Below are 14084 nucleotides of genomic sequence, written 5' to 3' on the forward strand. Positions count from 1 at the left end.
CCCAAATCACTGAACATGAAAGGTGAAGTAAACAAACTAATGCATAAGAAGAAAAGGGAAAATGTTTTTCAACTGGAAACAGAACAAAATAAGTGGGGCTATTACTGTTATTACAAAGAATGTTACATACAATAAGACTATTCATAGTGGTTGACTACTCCTTTTGATAAAATCAGTATATACCAGTTACACATGCTAAAGATAAATTATTCATTTATTTCTGTTCTCTATATTGTGTACGATAAATTACTCCCAACTGTGCAATTATTACAGTTCCCAGCACACTATATACACAAACAAGATTAGGGTATGGAAGAGCTTCCATATAAGGAGAGATTTAAAAGACTGGAGCTTTACAGCTTGGAAAAGAGATGACTAATGGGGGATCTGATAAAAGTCTATTAAATCTTGATTGGTGTGGAGAAAGTGAATAAGGAAATATTATTTACTCCTTCACATAACACAAGAACTAGGGGTCACTCAATGAAATTAATAGGCAGCAGGTTTAAAAAAACAAAAGGAAGAGTTTCTTCACACAACGCACAGTCAACCTGTGAAACTCTTTGCCAAGGGATGTTGTGAAGACCAAAACTATAAGGTTAAAAAAAGAACTAGATAAATTCATGGAGGATAGGTTCATCAGTGGCTATTTGCCAAGATGGGCAGGGATGCAACACAACGCTCTTGAGTGTCCGTATCCTCTGTTTGCCAGAAGCTGGGAATGGATGACAGAGGATAGATCACTTGACAAGATACAGGGCTAGATGGACCATTGGTTTGACCCCATATGGCCGTTCTTATGTTCTTCTGACAGATATTTATGTCTATATAGCTACCTAATTTTACATGCATGCATATTGCACACATAATATATAAATGCATACACAGTATTCTGCAGCAATATGCTGAGGTAAATATTCTAATAAATAAATTAGGTAAATAAATAGGCATGTGTGGAGAGAGACTCTTTTTACGCTCCGTTTGAAAAGGCTTTAAAAGACAAGTCACTTACCTTTCACAATGTACTCCAGTATAGCCTTCTTTGCAGAAACACTGAACTTCTTCACCATTTGCCACACAGCCAGTTGCAAAACTGTGAGAAGATAAAAAAATTATTTTCATGAAAGCATAATCAAGATGTTCAGATGAGTTAGAACAGGGGCCAAATAACTTTCAGGAATAACGGGTAATTGGTGATATAAATAACCAATGATATAGTTTAACAACCACAAGACAAATTACAGCAAATTATCCATTGATGCTTCAAATTCTTCTACTAAATTCACTTCTTGGCTATTTTAAATACACTTCTGCCCTTCTAGATAGAACAAAATAGCTTATTCTGGAAAGGAATGCATACAACAAATCTTCTTAACAATAAGATTGTGAAATAAAACAGGTCTATGCAGATATTATTTTACTAAGCAAGAACCAACAGTTAAGTGCTAAAACAGCTCTTTGTTGTGTAGCTCTTTGTACTTATGCTTAGAAGATTTTCATCTTATTTTAAATGAATTTCAAGGGATAACATCAATGTTTATTATACATCCAGGTGTATACAAATATTATCAATGTATTTCACATGAAAAAGAAATTAAACAACCTCAATACAAATTATTTAAAGGTAATGAATGTAAAAGTCAAGGTTCATATGGGATTTCAAAGTAAAATCACAATATTAATTTCTTAGCATGGATAGCACAATTTTCCTATCAAAAAGAAAAAGAAAAAAGCCTCCCAAAGTACTAAAGTTCCCACGTAAACATAGTAATTTCATTGAAGGCTCAACAGTTCTAATATAAAATACTGCCCTTTCCTCCCCCGTACATGGAAATCATCAGAGGGCCTTGTGCTAATGGTTGTTCTTGAAAGGTTAGAGCCCACACATGCTAAATCCACTTTTCCTATAACTGACATTTTTATTTATAATAATTATTTAAAACAACAATTTAAAAGTCAGTGGGGATTGATAATTCTTGCTATAAATTTACCTTTACATTTGAAATGTTTAAAAAGAGTATTAAGGAAGAAGGAACCAATCAGCTATGCAGATGTCCACAAAACTAACAACTTGCTAGGAATTGCATCTATCACTATTTTCCTTTTGTGCATCGAGGTAGTAGAGAGGTGCACAACCCAAAAGGGAGCCCTGGGAGTGATGGCACCTCTTGAGCTCCCTAGTACACAGGGGGAGAACTCATGTTGGACCATGCCTACTCTTTCTGACATACCAAGCTAGCTTCACGGTCCTTTGTAGAGGGACTGCTATTGCTTGGCTGTAGGATGGAGTGTGTGCGATGGACATAGCCTACTAGTGTTCCTTCCATCTTTTGACCATTCACCTGGGCCATAGGCGCCTGGATAAAGTAATCTGGTCTATGAAAGACTGGAATCAAATACCCCTTCCCCCACCCACCCTTCCAAAACTATATATTGCTCTTACTTTGGAGGAAAAGTGGATGACTCCACCAATGCTAGGTGGAACATGCCCTGTGCAGAGAACGGTAGCTATCAGATCAATATGGACATATGAATCGAATGCAGGTTTCATGGTTTTCTCAATTATCTTAGGTTTCAGAGTAGCCGTGTTAGTCTGTATCCGCAAAAAGAAAAGGAGGACTTGTGGCACCTTAGAGGCTAACAAATTTATTTGAGCATAAGCTTTCGTGAGCTACAGCTCACTTCATCGGATGCATTCAGTGGATTCACTGATGAAGTGAACTGTAGCTCACGAAAGCTTATGCTCAAATAAATTTGTTAGTCTCTAAGGTGCCACAAGTCCTCCTTTTCTTTTTGTCAATTATCTTAGCACTCTTAAAATGAAAGATGAATAAAAATACGTTCAGCTGACCTCAGGCAAACACCTGCAGAAGAAGCCGATGCCATCAGGAACAGATCCATCAGAGAATTCTCTGATATGTGAAAAGCCTGTCTACTACTTACCAGTGAAAAATCTCTTACTTAAGGCTATCTAGCCTCTGTCTCTGCACCTGGCAAATAATGTGTAATGCTCTTAGCAATGCAGCGCTTAGGTTTTATTAGAGCTATTATTTTTTCTTTACCTGAAGACACACATACTTGCACATTTTAGCACTGAGCAATCACCACAAACAGGTGGGTCAAAACAATATGCATTTACAGCCCATTTTACTGCTAATGACTTTAAAAATCTAGTAACCTTCTTAAGATCCTAGCAAATATAATTGTTTCTTACCATTCGGTACTGTTTGCTGAGCTGCAGTTTGGTGAGTATGTTTGCACTTGTATGTATGTTTCATCTGTCAAGCTAGTGGAATCTTTCAAATATAGTCAGACCAACATAAATCCACTTACATGTTTACAAGTTTTAATTATTTTTTCTGAGTGCGGGCTTTGCAGAACACTAAATCTCTCTGCACTCACACAAAGGCTTGTTCCCACATAGCCAATTATCTCCTCTCTGGTTTGGACACCAAATGGGACAGCAAAAATAATTTCCATGCCATGTCTCAGGAATATGGCTTCACTAGCACAGAAAGAGAGCATGGATTGCAAAGGAGAAATCCCTATTGAAAACACATGTGTTTCCAACAGTTAATGGAATACATGAAAGCCCTGGGAAACATTGATATGTATGGGGACAGATGCTGCATATAGCTCATAAACAAAACAGGCCCCACCCCTGAAATTCACTGCATGTGGGTGCACCACTGTGCCTGTGCAGAGCCCCACCGAAGTAAGGGGGTTACCTTACGATTGTGCAGTCACTTGCAGGATCAGGGCTACAGTTAGAATCTTGAACTTATTAAAGAAAACACAGTGAAATAAGTTACAGCACTTAGTTATTATTGTGTGTATGGCACTAGCGCCTAGATGACCCAACCAAGATTGAGACCCCAAGCACAGAGTAAAACACAGTCTCTACCTACTTACCGTAAATAATTTCCACTCCCCATACCCTTTTTTAACTTGACACTATATTGTACAATACCTGTTTGTGTAAGGACAATGGCACACCCTACAGGAACCTTGACTGGCATCGCCAAAATAACCTTCTTTACAGCGGTCACATTTTTCCCCAGCAGTATTATGTTGACAGCCCTTAAAAATGAAACAAACAAGACAATTAACTGTGGCCTAACTTTGTAGGGTTTATTATCATTACCACTGGGAAATTATAGCTGATCTCTTCCAAACCTCTGAGGGTGTATTTTTTTCACCCACAGTTAAGCATTTATTGCAAAACAGACTAATTAAATACTATTAAACTTATTTTAACAGGATACTCAAAGCAGCAGCGCAGTTGCTTAATGAGCGTTGTCCCTTATGTGTGTAGCTGTCTTGATATTTTGAGCGAATCCATTAAAAATTCACTAGGTCTGAATTCAACTTAAATTTTGCATTTTAATGTATATTATAAAATCTGGGAAATTATGAACAGTTTTAAAAACACACATTTAATTGAGTCCAGACACACCTCCTCCCTAAGTCCCAGGAAATTAATTTTAAAATTAGTCTGCTTAATAGATTCAGTTAAGATTTTAATTTCATGTACTTTTCCCAATATGCATGTAATTTGTATTTCATTTACTAATTGGAATGAACAATTAATTAATAATGAACACTGAGAAAACAAATCTAACTGCCGTAGCCAGCTCCTCCATGATAAGACTCCAGGGAATAAAACTTCATTTTAGAGACGTTCTTATTCCCATTAGTGTCAATGAGTCATGTGTGTATTTGGTGGGCAGGCGGGACATTATTTTTGCTTCAACTAAAATTCTTATACACAAAATAATTGTTAATTTACAGCTGAAGTTGTTCAAACTCATTTTCTAGCAGCCATAGAAATCCAGGAAATTACCAATAAAGCCAATATTTGCATCCACATTAACCTTCAATCACATACCCTATCATCCAAGCATCATAAGCCTTTAACATACTCGTACTCCTCCACTCCACAGCTAAACACCCTTAGTACTCCAATGTACAATCTCATCAGTGCACATATTCTGTTCCTAACAGTCAAATGCACAACCTGATCTCTGACATCTGCATTAAGATGCCGTTATACCTTTGCCTATAGATAATATCCCATTCCAATGGCCCTATAATCTATTACTTGTACATGACACAGTACAGGGTCACTGATAAGTGGAATAGGTTAGAGGATTTGAGAGGCACGGCTGAACCAGAACTGTGGGTGGGGCATGGGGTAGGACAGCAGGACTTTTGGGGGCGGGGAGGAGAAGCGGACCTTTGGCTGGGTTCAAACAGATGTAGGGCAGGCTGCAGTTCCATTCTCATGAACCTCCTATGGCTCCGAGCAAAAACTCCTCTAGGCTCTGATTTGCAGCAGAGGGATTCCCCTCCCCACAAGTGACAGCAGGCTCCTTTGCCTTTTCCATCTCTTCTTGCACTCAAGCCCCCCCACGGCTTCTCCACCCAAGCATACACATCTCCATTCATTCCCCCTACCTTCCCACATAGATCCATTCAACCCTATTCCTGCACAAGAGCCCATAACTTGTTTTGTGCTTAAGGGAAAGAATGAAAAATATGGCCTGTTTATGAGAGGTTATGAGAATGGATGTGTGAAGTTCTACTTTGTGGGGATTATGGTTGTTTTAATTTGTGGGAACCAAATAAACACAGAGTCAGGGCCAAAATTTTAAAAACACACAGTCAGGACCCATTTTAAAATATGGCCTCCTCAAAAGCTGCTGAATATTTTCCTTAAAAAATTACATGGAAAATTTACATGAACAGTTATTGTGGCAAATCTGAAGACTAAATTCAATAGTTAAAATGTGAAAGAGGGATTTTAATGCTGCTGCAGGTTCAAATCTCAAACCATGCTTAACTCTGGAGTCACTACTGACTCCCGCTAAATATACATCCTGATTGCTGAGGGCTTGTCTACATGGTGCATTAGTACGCACCAGCTGGGATGTGAATTCTAGTGAATGCCAGCATCGTGCACACCGACTGGCCATGTGGACCCTGCTGGTGCCCACTAAAAGTTCTGTAGTGTGCACTGATGCATGACATCTGAAACAGTGCTAAGTTAATACATGCTGGGGAACTTTCTGGCTATGCCTTCCCTATGAGTTGGGGGTGCAATTCCCAGCTCAGGTACGCCTACTTGTGCTAGCTCAAGGAGAGCTAGTGTGAGTATAAATAGCAGTGTTGCCATGGTAACACAGGCAGCAGCAGCAGCACGGGGTTCTGGTGAGTTTGTACTCAGCATGGCTAAGTTGTGCCCCCCCTGCGTTACTATTTAGACTCACGCTAGCCCTATGCGTACGCAAGCTGGGAATCACGCCCCTAGTATGTAAGAGAGCCATAGCTTTAGTGGACGTTAGTACAGTCCACGTGGCCACTTAGTGTGCATCACGCTGGGTGCACCAGAATTTACACCCCAGCTGGTGCACACTAACGCGGCGTGTAGACACACCCTGCAATGCGGAAGCCAGGAGAAGTCTACAGAAATGGAGGGGAAAAGGTTTCTTGTGGCATGGGGAGCCTTTTATAGATTTCATACATGGATCACATTCAATGGACCATATCATCCCCTTTCATCTAGAAGGTGAAAGGAACAAAAATCCTATTCCAATGGCCCTAAAGCATGATGGACGGAAGCCAAAGCAGCAACGTCCTCATCATCCCTCCCTCAGAATTTAAGGGGGCATAGCCAAGTAGAGGGGAGATGTGACTGGAGTTACAGCTACTGTTTGCAGCAGCATCCTTTAAAACTCCAGAGGAAAGTTCCAGAGGACGATATCAGAAACCCTGTCAGCATTAACTCACAACCTCCCCAACAATCTATTCCTATGAGTGGGAAGAATGGGCAGGCTTTGGCACATAGCTCCTGAGGAAACTGGGCTGTTGATGGAAGAAGAGTTCAGGGAGCACAATGGAGAGTGCACAAATGTTTTGATGTCTGCCCCCTGCTCTCCCTACAAACAGACAAACCCCACCTAATGGGGTCAGAAGCTGGCAACTTTGGGCCTGATCTAAAGTCCACTGAAGTCAATGGATAGACTTCTATCAACTACAATGGGCTTCGGATCAGGCCATTTGAAAGTGTCCTCTGCACTAAGTTTTCCTGCATGACTTTGCTCATCTTATAGTTTGTCTCTAGGGCAGGGGATGTTTTATCTCAACATATTCATAAGTTAATTGTGCTTGCGTCTAAATGACATTTTAGGCTAAAAAAGTGAAGTTTACACTTTTCAGCCTTCTCTTGAACTGATCTCCACATCCTCATCCACATCATCTACACAGCTATCTTTCTGCTGCAGTGCTTTCCTGTCATGGCCTGTCCTGTCTCCCAATGAAGCACATTGTGAGTCATTCCCTGGAACATGCTGAACTGTCTCATAACTAACATTTAACCAAAAGGATTTGTTGAAACAAAGTCAAAGGGTATTGCATATTGCAAAGGAATGCGCTGTAGGCAGGCAGAATTAATAGCTTACAAAAAATAAACAGGGGAAAATAAATCATGAAAGAGAATTTGTTTACATAAAAGGGGTGCAGTTAAGAATTAGCAAAAATTTTCAAGTTGGAATTTTTCAGAATAAACCATAAAAACTAAGGTTTTATTTAATTGTCAAGAATATAAACTAGAAAAACACAGTAGGCCAAATTTCTTGCTCACACAACCACTGGGGTTCCTTGACTTCGGTGGGGTTACTCCAGACTTAAAATGGTTATCTGGGAGCAGAATTCACCCCACTGTACCTACAGTTCAATTGCAGATTTGTAATTCATCTAACTTCTCTCCTCCTAGCCCAATCCTGTCTTTTCCAGTACATATTATATGTGTAATTGTAATCTAAGATTTGTTTTCAAAGTGACCAAGCAAACAGTGTCTTAGTTTTTCAAGAATGTAATTATTTATTTGAATATGGGGTCGGGTCCTACAATCCCTTATGTGCATAGTACTACGGACTACCCATGAGAGTAAAAGTTTGCTGGACTGGACTCTATAAAATAACTAAGGCCCTGATCCTGCAAACACTTACCCATGTGCTTAATAGAGGGGACTTGGGTAGCATGGGACAACCAGAGTTGTGGGAAGAGGCACGGGAGAAATGTGGAATAAAGATTGAATGAAACTACTGACCTGTGCAAAGTTAAGCATGTGCAAAGTGTTTGTAGGATTGGGACCTAAATGCATACACAGTAAAAAATACAGGTAATATAATTCAGTCAAAGAATTGAACCAGTTACACAAGAATCATTTTGTGGCAACAATGAAGAAAGGAATGCTATGTCTTCCACAGTTCAGTAAAGAAAAGGATAGTCTGCTTTTCTACATTAGTTTCAACAATATTAATGTTTTACTTACAATACATATTCCAGAACCATCCTGGCATCTATTTGAATTTCCATTGCAATTGCAGGGTACACAGCGTCCTGTAAATAATCCTTTATTCTCACGATAAAACCCAGGGCTACATTCCTATTAAGTATACAGGAAAATATATGTGTAAATAAAAGTGGGGGAAAGAAGGATTCCACAGCCTCCACAGGCTACAAAGATCAATATTTTAAAAACTGTTGGCCACACCCAGAAAAATATAGTAGAAAGTGTTTCCTGATAGGCTTTTTTTGGAGCGAATTGTTACTTTCTTAATCATAATAATTTTAGCTTATAAAGTGGCAAGGGAGCAGATGAAAGGGACTCCAGCTGCATATCAGCTGGTGGCCAATCATTTCAAATAATTTTATAAAAATAATGCAGCTTTCAAAGTGGAATGGTATCACACAGGCTTTGGGGGTTTGGGTGTGGTAACAGACAAGTGGGTTTGTTTCTACAGAGATATGCTGGCCAAACCATAGAATCATGGAGGGAGGGATGAGAGGTAGACGAAAATACCATTACTCCAGCCCATGAACTGTTAAAGCACTTGGGACCTGATCCTGCAAACACTTACGCATGTCCTTACCTTTATGCCATTGATTTAAATGAGACTACTCACAGTACTTAAATTAACCATGTGCATACGTATTTGCAGGATCAGGGCCTTGCTGAGTAGCTGCACTGCTGCTCCCTACTCTGGCAGTGGTATTGCATCATCCTGACCCTCACAGAAGACTGCTGAGCAAGACATTTCCTGCGGCTAAGCAAAGGGGTCTAGCATTTGGCCTTTAAACAATAACCACAGAAGATGTTAATGTAGATTTATACCAGAAGGTTCTGGAAGGGCTTCCTACAGGCGCCTCATATGTTACAGTGGTTACATAAAATCTTAGTGCTCAGGTAACTACAGTGTATTCTTTAGAAACACTTCCACTGTGGTAACTTCTATATTAACTCGTCATGATTTCCAAAATTATTCTACCTGGAGCTATATGAAGCCACGTTTAGGCAGAGTGAGACAAGGTTCCAAAATATGCAGCCGTTTGATTTTAAAGTACAGGCTTGTCCTAGGGACCGGTGACACATGAAAAGAATGTTCAGTCACTGAAAGCACGTGAGCAGAATTTATATTGTATGTCAGATCAATCAAAGTCAATTTCAAATAGGGAAACAGAGGAGTTGAACTGGAGAAAGATAATGAAAAGGAAGCAAGAGACAACTGTCAGCAGTATTAGCCTGTACCATTTAGGTGCTAACTAATATGCTGATATCAGATCATTACTGGCATGGGAGCAGAAGCAGGGAGAGTGAAAAGAGCTTTCCCCACTATTTGAGCCTCTTTATTCATGGACCAGCCTTAACTGCAGTACCTGTATTCTTCTGACTGCTTCCTGTGGGGGCCTTCTGGAGTACTAGGCACCCCAGAATGGCATGGCATGGTCCTTCTCCCCAACCCCTCCTCACTGGGAGCTGAACTGGCTGGCTGTACAGGAGATCACATGCTACATCCTTCTAAGAGGCGGTAGGGGACTGTGATACCTGGGGCACACCATGCTTTCCAAAATGCCTCCAGGAGTTACCCCTCAAGCAGTGCAGCTCTGCACAGTCCCCATCAGGCCCAAAACATATTGAATAAAATAAGTGGCACATAAACTACAAATCCTGCAAATTTTTGCTCAGATGAGTTGTGCCACTGAGCTCCATGGGACCACTCACGGGAGTAAGGGTTGGCAGAATCAGGCCATACACTGTAGTCTAGTTGCTTTAGGCATGAGTATTTATGAAAGATTCTGAATGAGAATTAGGAATTTATTAAACATACATTTGGCAGAGAAAAACCTCAGCCCTGCAGCGGCACAAGGATTTTAACAGAATACTGCAATGAACAATGAGAGTTCACCTATGATCTGTCGGAAATTCCACCCTCGCTTTCAGTGGTATGTGGGATTAATGTAATTAAATGTACATAAGGCCTGATCCTGCACCATTTAAATCAATATGAGTTTTAATATTGACTTCACTGGGAGCAAGGGCTGAACCCATAATTTGCCCCACTTTGACTTTTTTAAGATACATTTTAATAAATGCAGGGACCTATTCTCCCTGAATTTATACATGTAACCTACATTATAGCCAACAGGCGATCAGTTTTCCTGCTTTCTGAGGAGACTAGCCACCTCAATATTTGAAATAGCTCAATCAATAGAAATATAGCTTCACAAGGATTATTTATAACAAGTACCTTACAGGCAAAGCAAAAATGAATACACCTACTTTATTAGTGTATCCACATGCATTTGAACAAATCTATGCTGCTCTTTCCTCTTTCAATTTTTACTCTCTTTACATTTAAAATTTGTAACACTAACATACACACTGGAGTACTGAAGCACTCTGATTTGAGGACAACTGTCACCGCAGCTTCATTTTGCAATATTCACTTCATATGAACAAAAAGCTCTTAACCACTCAAAAGTACACAGAAGCTGTTAGGCGCTCTGGCTTTTGTGGACAGTGGTAAACAATCTACTACCAATAGTACACGGATGATCTTTCTTGTAATGTAATTCAAGGTTAGGAGATTCGCATTCTTATTGTTTGAATTTCAAGAACTGCATAACTCAGCGAGAAAAAGAAAAGAAAAAGAAAGAAAGAAAGAAATTACCTCTTTTGGTTTAAAATCCAAATGAATTTGTTGCTGCTGACCTCTGCCCTGCAGGTGAGGAAATGCTAGCCTCTGTTGTACATCTTGTCCCAAGCAATGCCCCAGAGCTATTAACAAGACAACTAGCCATCCTATGTTCTTCGGCCTCTGTATTTCAGCCGTCATTCTGCTTAGCTCTTAGCTTGGCTGTTCACGTACAGTATTCTTTCACTATTCAAACCTTCTCTTATACTCCGCCTTATTGTTCAGCTTCTGACTCAGATAAGAGGCTGTATGCTGCGATGGGCCCCACCTTTAAACTTTATACATGAGTCAGGTTGTACAGCACAAATAACAGTTCCTGAGGTTAAATGACCAGACTGTAACTCCTGTAAGTGAATGTATATCTAACATAAGGTGTGGCAGGCATCACCTTCTCCCTACCTAACGTAGTCAGACAGAGCTAGATGATTAGAACAGGAAATCATATATTGAGTAATACTGTAAAAACGGGAAGGGCTTATGAGCTACATTAAGTCCGTGGTTCAACTGCTTCCTTTGGGCTATCTATTTTTTTCAATGCAGGGAAGGAAAAACGGATAGGAAATAAAGACAGCACATTGCAGGTGGTGGGGTGGGACTGGGAATCTATATTAAATGCAAGCCCGAGTATGCTGATCAGTTGGATTTCACGTATAGCACAGAGCACGGAGTGTATGAATAATAATTTCTGAAAATATTTTCAAAATGATATTCAGCAAACAATGCCCTATTAATGTGGCCAGGAGACAAAAATGAAAGACCCAGACCAAGAATACATAGAGCTTGTTCAATCAGTCTCTCAGTTGCTGTTCTGCTCCATTCACTACTCTTTCATGCTCATTTTAAGATGTATTGTTTACAGGTTAGTGTAGTAACTGCTACTTTAACTCTTAAGCATTTTTGAACACGTAACCAATTCTACACATTCTGTGCAATCTGTTCTTTGTTTCTCTCTTCCATATTTCACTCTGTTCCCAAGGGTCTGGGTAGTCAGCCTATTATCATTACCAAGAATGGGACCCAGCTCTCCAGAGTCTCCAGTCAAGGTTTGAAGTTTAAAGCTTCACCTCTGCTGTTACTGTACAATATAGTCCACTTAGAGAGATTCATAGATTTTAAGGCCAAAAGGGCTCAATATGGTTATCGAGTATGATCTCCTATCTAATACAGGCCCTAGAATTTAACCTGGTAATTCCTGCATTAAGCCCATAAATTGTTTGAGCTATCTTTTATAGCATACCTCTTAGAAAGACATTCAGTCTTGATGTAAAAATCTCAAGTGATGGAGAATATTAGGTGAGTTCCAATGGATAATTTTCCTCACTATTAAAAATGTTCAAATAATTTCTAGTGTGAATTTGTCTCACTTCAGCTTCTAGCCACTGTATCTCATTATGCCTTTCTCTGCTAAATTAAAGAGTCCTCTATTATCAGAAATCTTTCCCCCATCTACGTACTTATAGACCATGATCAAGTCAACGCTCAACCTTCTCTTGCATAAGCTAAATTAGACTGATCTTCTTTAGTCTTTCTGTTCATGACAGAAAATATTATCCATATAACACACACACTTTATACATGCATAGTCGCAGCTAAATGGAGCACAAATTCCACAGAAGGTATCTAATTCACCTATTCCTCTTTAGAGTGCCTTTCACACAGTGAAAGGATTTTAAGCCCAGATCCTCAAAGGGAGTTAGGTGCCTAAATACCTCTGAGGATCTGGGCCCTAGCTATCAAAACTGTACATAAACTTAACTATAAAATGCTTAAAATTAACCAGTACTGCTAACAATTAGTCTTTTTTCTCTAACTAAATCAATACAGTTGTGAGCAACATATCAAGAATGATACAGTGAAGCGGCAAAGAAAATTTCCTACCTGACATGAGTCACCCACATAGTCAGGGGGGCAGGAGCATGTCTCTACATTATATGCAATGCTTCCACTTCCTGTACTTGTAGCTTCTTCCAGCCCAACCTCACCCAGGGTTAACCTCTGAGTCTCCGTGTAGTAAAGTCCTCTGATGTGTAAACCATCTAGTCTAGACAGGATCATCATCAGTTCTTCTCTAGATACCAGGTTATTGTTGCTCGCATGTCTGAAGTTTCCCTGTACATTAATGATATAAAGTAAATATGGCCCTGGGGTGAGTTAACCTCCAATTAGCTTGGTGGAAACAGACACTGAAACAAAAAGGGAGGATGGTAACAGAAAACAATCACCTAGCACCACTTCCTGCAGTCTCAGGGAAGGGAGGGTGAAACAGACGTAAGGAAAGTGGGTAGCAGGTATGTAAAGAAATGAAGGGTGGGAAAAGGAATGTGGGAACATCGAGAAGGGACATAAGAAACCCATATACGCACTTTGTATATTTGCTAGCCAAGCAACTGAGACTATGTATCAGTCCCAATTGACTATAGAAGACCTGTGAGGGAAGTCTGGAAGTCAGCTGGAGAGCAGCAGAGAACGAGCATTGCTAGGGATGTCTCCCACAGGAAGAAAGGAGCTGATTAAGCATTTTTGGTGATTGGGAAATGTCAGTTAGTGATTCAAGGAACAGGAGATGTTTTTGGTGCCTGAAAGCCAACAGCAGAAGGAAATGGCGCCACAGAGAGTTGAAGTAGAGTGAGACTCTGTAGGAAGTGGACCTGTGTAACGAGAGGCCTGGACTTGACATGACTCACAGCCATCTTGTGTATGGATTTAGCATAACTCACAGCCATTTCAGCCACCATCATTTGGAAACAAAACTACAGAGTCAGGGGAATTCAGCCTTGGTGTAGGCAGACAGATAGAAAAGCATTAGCTGCAGATGCAGCCCTACTAACAGGAGATAGATATATATTCACAAAGTCATGAGAATGGGAGAAAATGGACAAACTAACCTTGAGTTTCTGTAGTTTCTTCCTGATAATAAAAAAGTATGAGGTTCTGCTGTTGCAAGTGTATCCCACTAACGAAGCATAAAGATAAGTAGACCTTGAGAAGTTATTACTAACTTTAAAAAATGCAAAAGCTAATGAGTAGACTGTCTTAGGCATGTGA

The 14084-nt window shown here is 39.9% G+C and overlaps 1 protein-coding gene across 1 annotated transcript in view; it reads right to left on the reverse strand.

The window, feature by feature from the left end:
* The window catches only part of LAMA3 (laminin subunit alpha 3), a 190989-nt gene that overhangs the window by 43268 nt on the left and 133637 nt on the right, over window positions 1-14084 (reverse strand). The window contains exons 41-44 of the mRNA XM_084621252.1: window positions 12918-13148; window positions 8336-8449; window positions 3971-4080; window positions 1013-1093 (exon numbers count right to left, since the gene is read on the reverse strand). Coding sequence (XP_084477378.1) covers window positions 1013-1093; window positions 3971-4080; window positions 8336-8449; window positions 12918-13148 — 536 coding nt within the window. The remainder of the gene's footprint in view (window positions 1-1012; window positions 1094-3970; window positions 4081-8335; window positions 8450-12917; window positions 13149-14084) is intronic.

Source organism: Lepidochelys olivacea (genome assembly GCF_965140295.1).
Source record: "Lepidochelys olivacea isolate rLepOli2 genome assembly, chromosome: 2".
NCBI lineage: Eukaryota > Metazoa > Chordata > Testudines > Cheloniidae > Lepidochelys > Lepidochelys olivacea.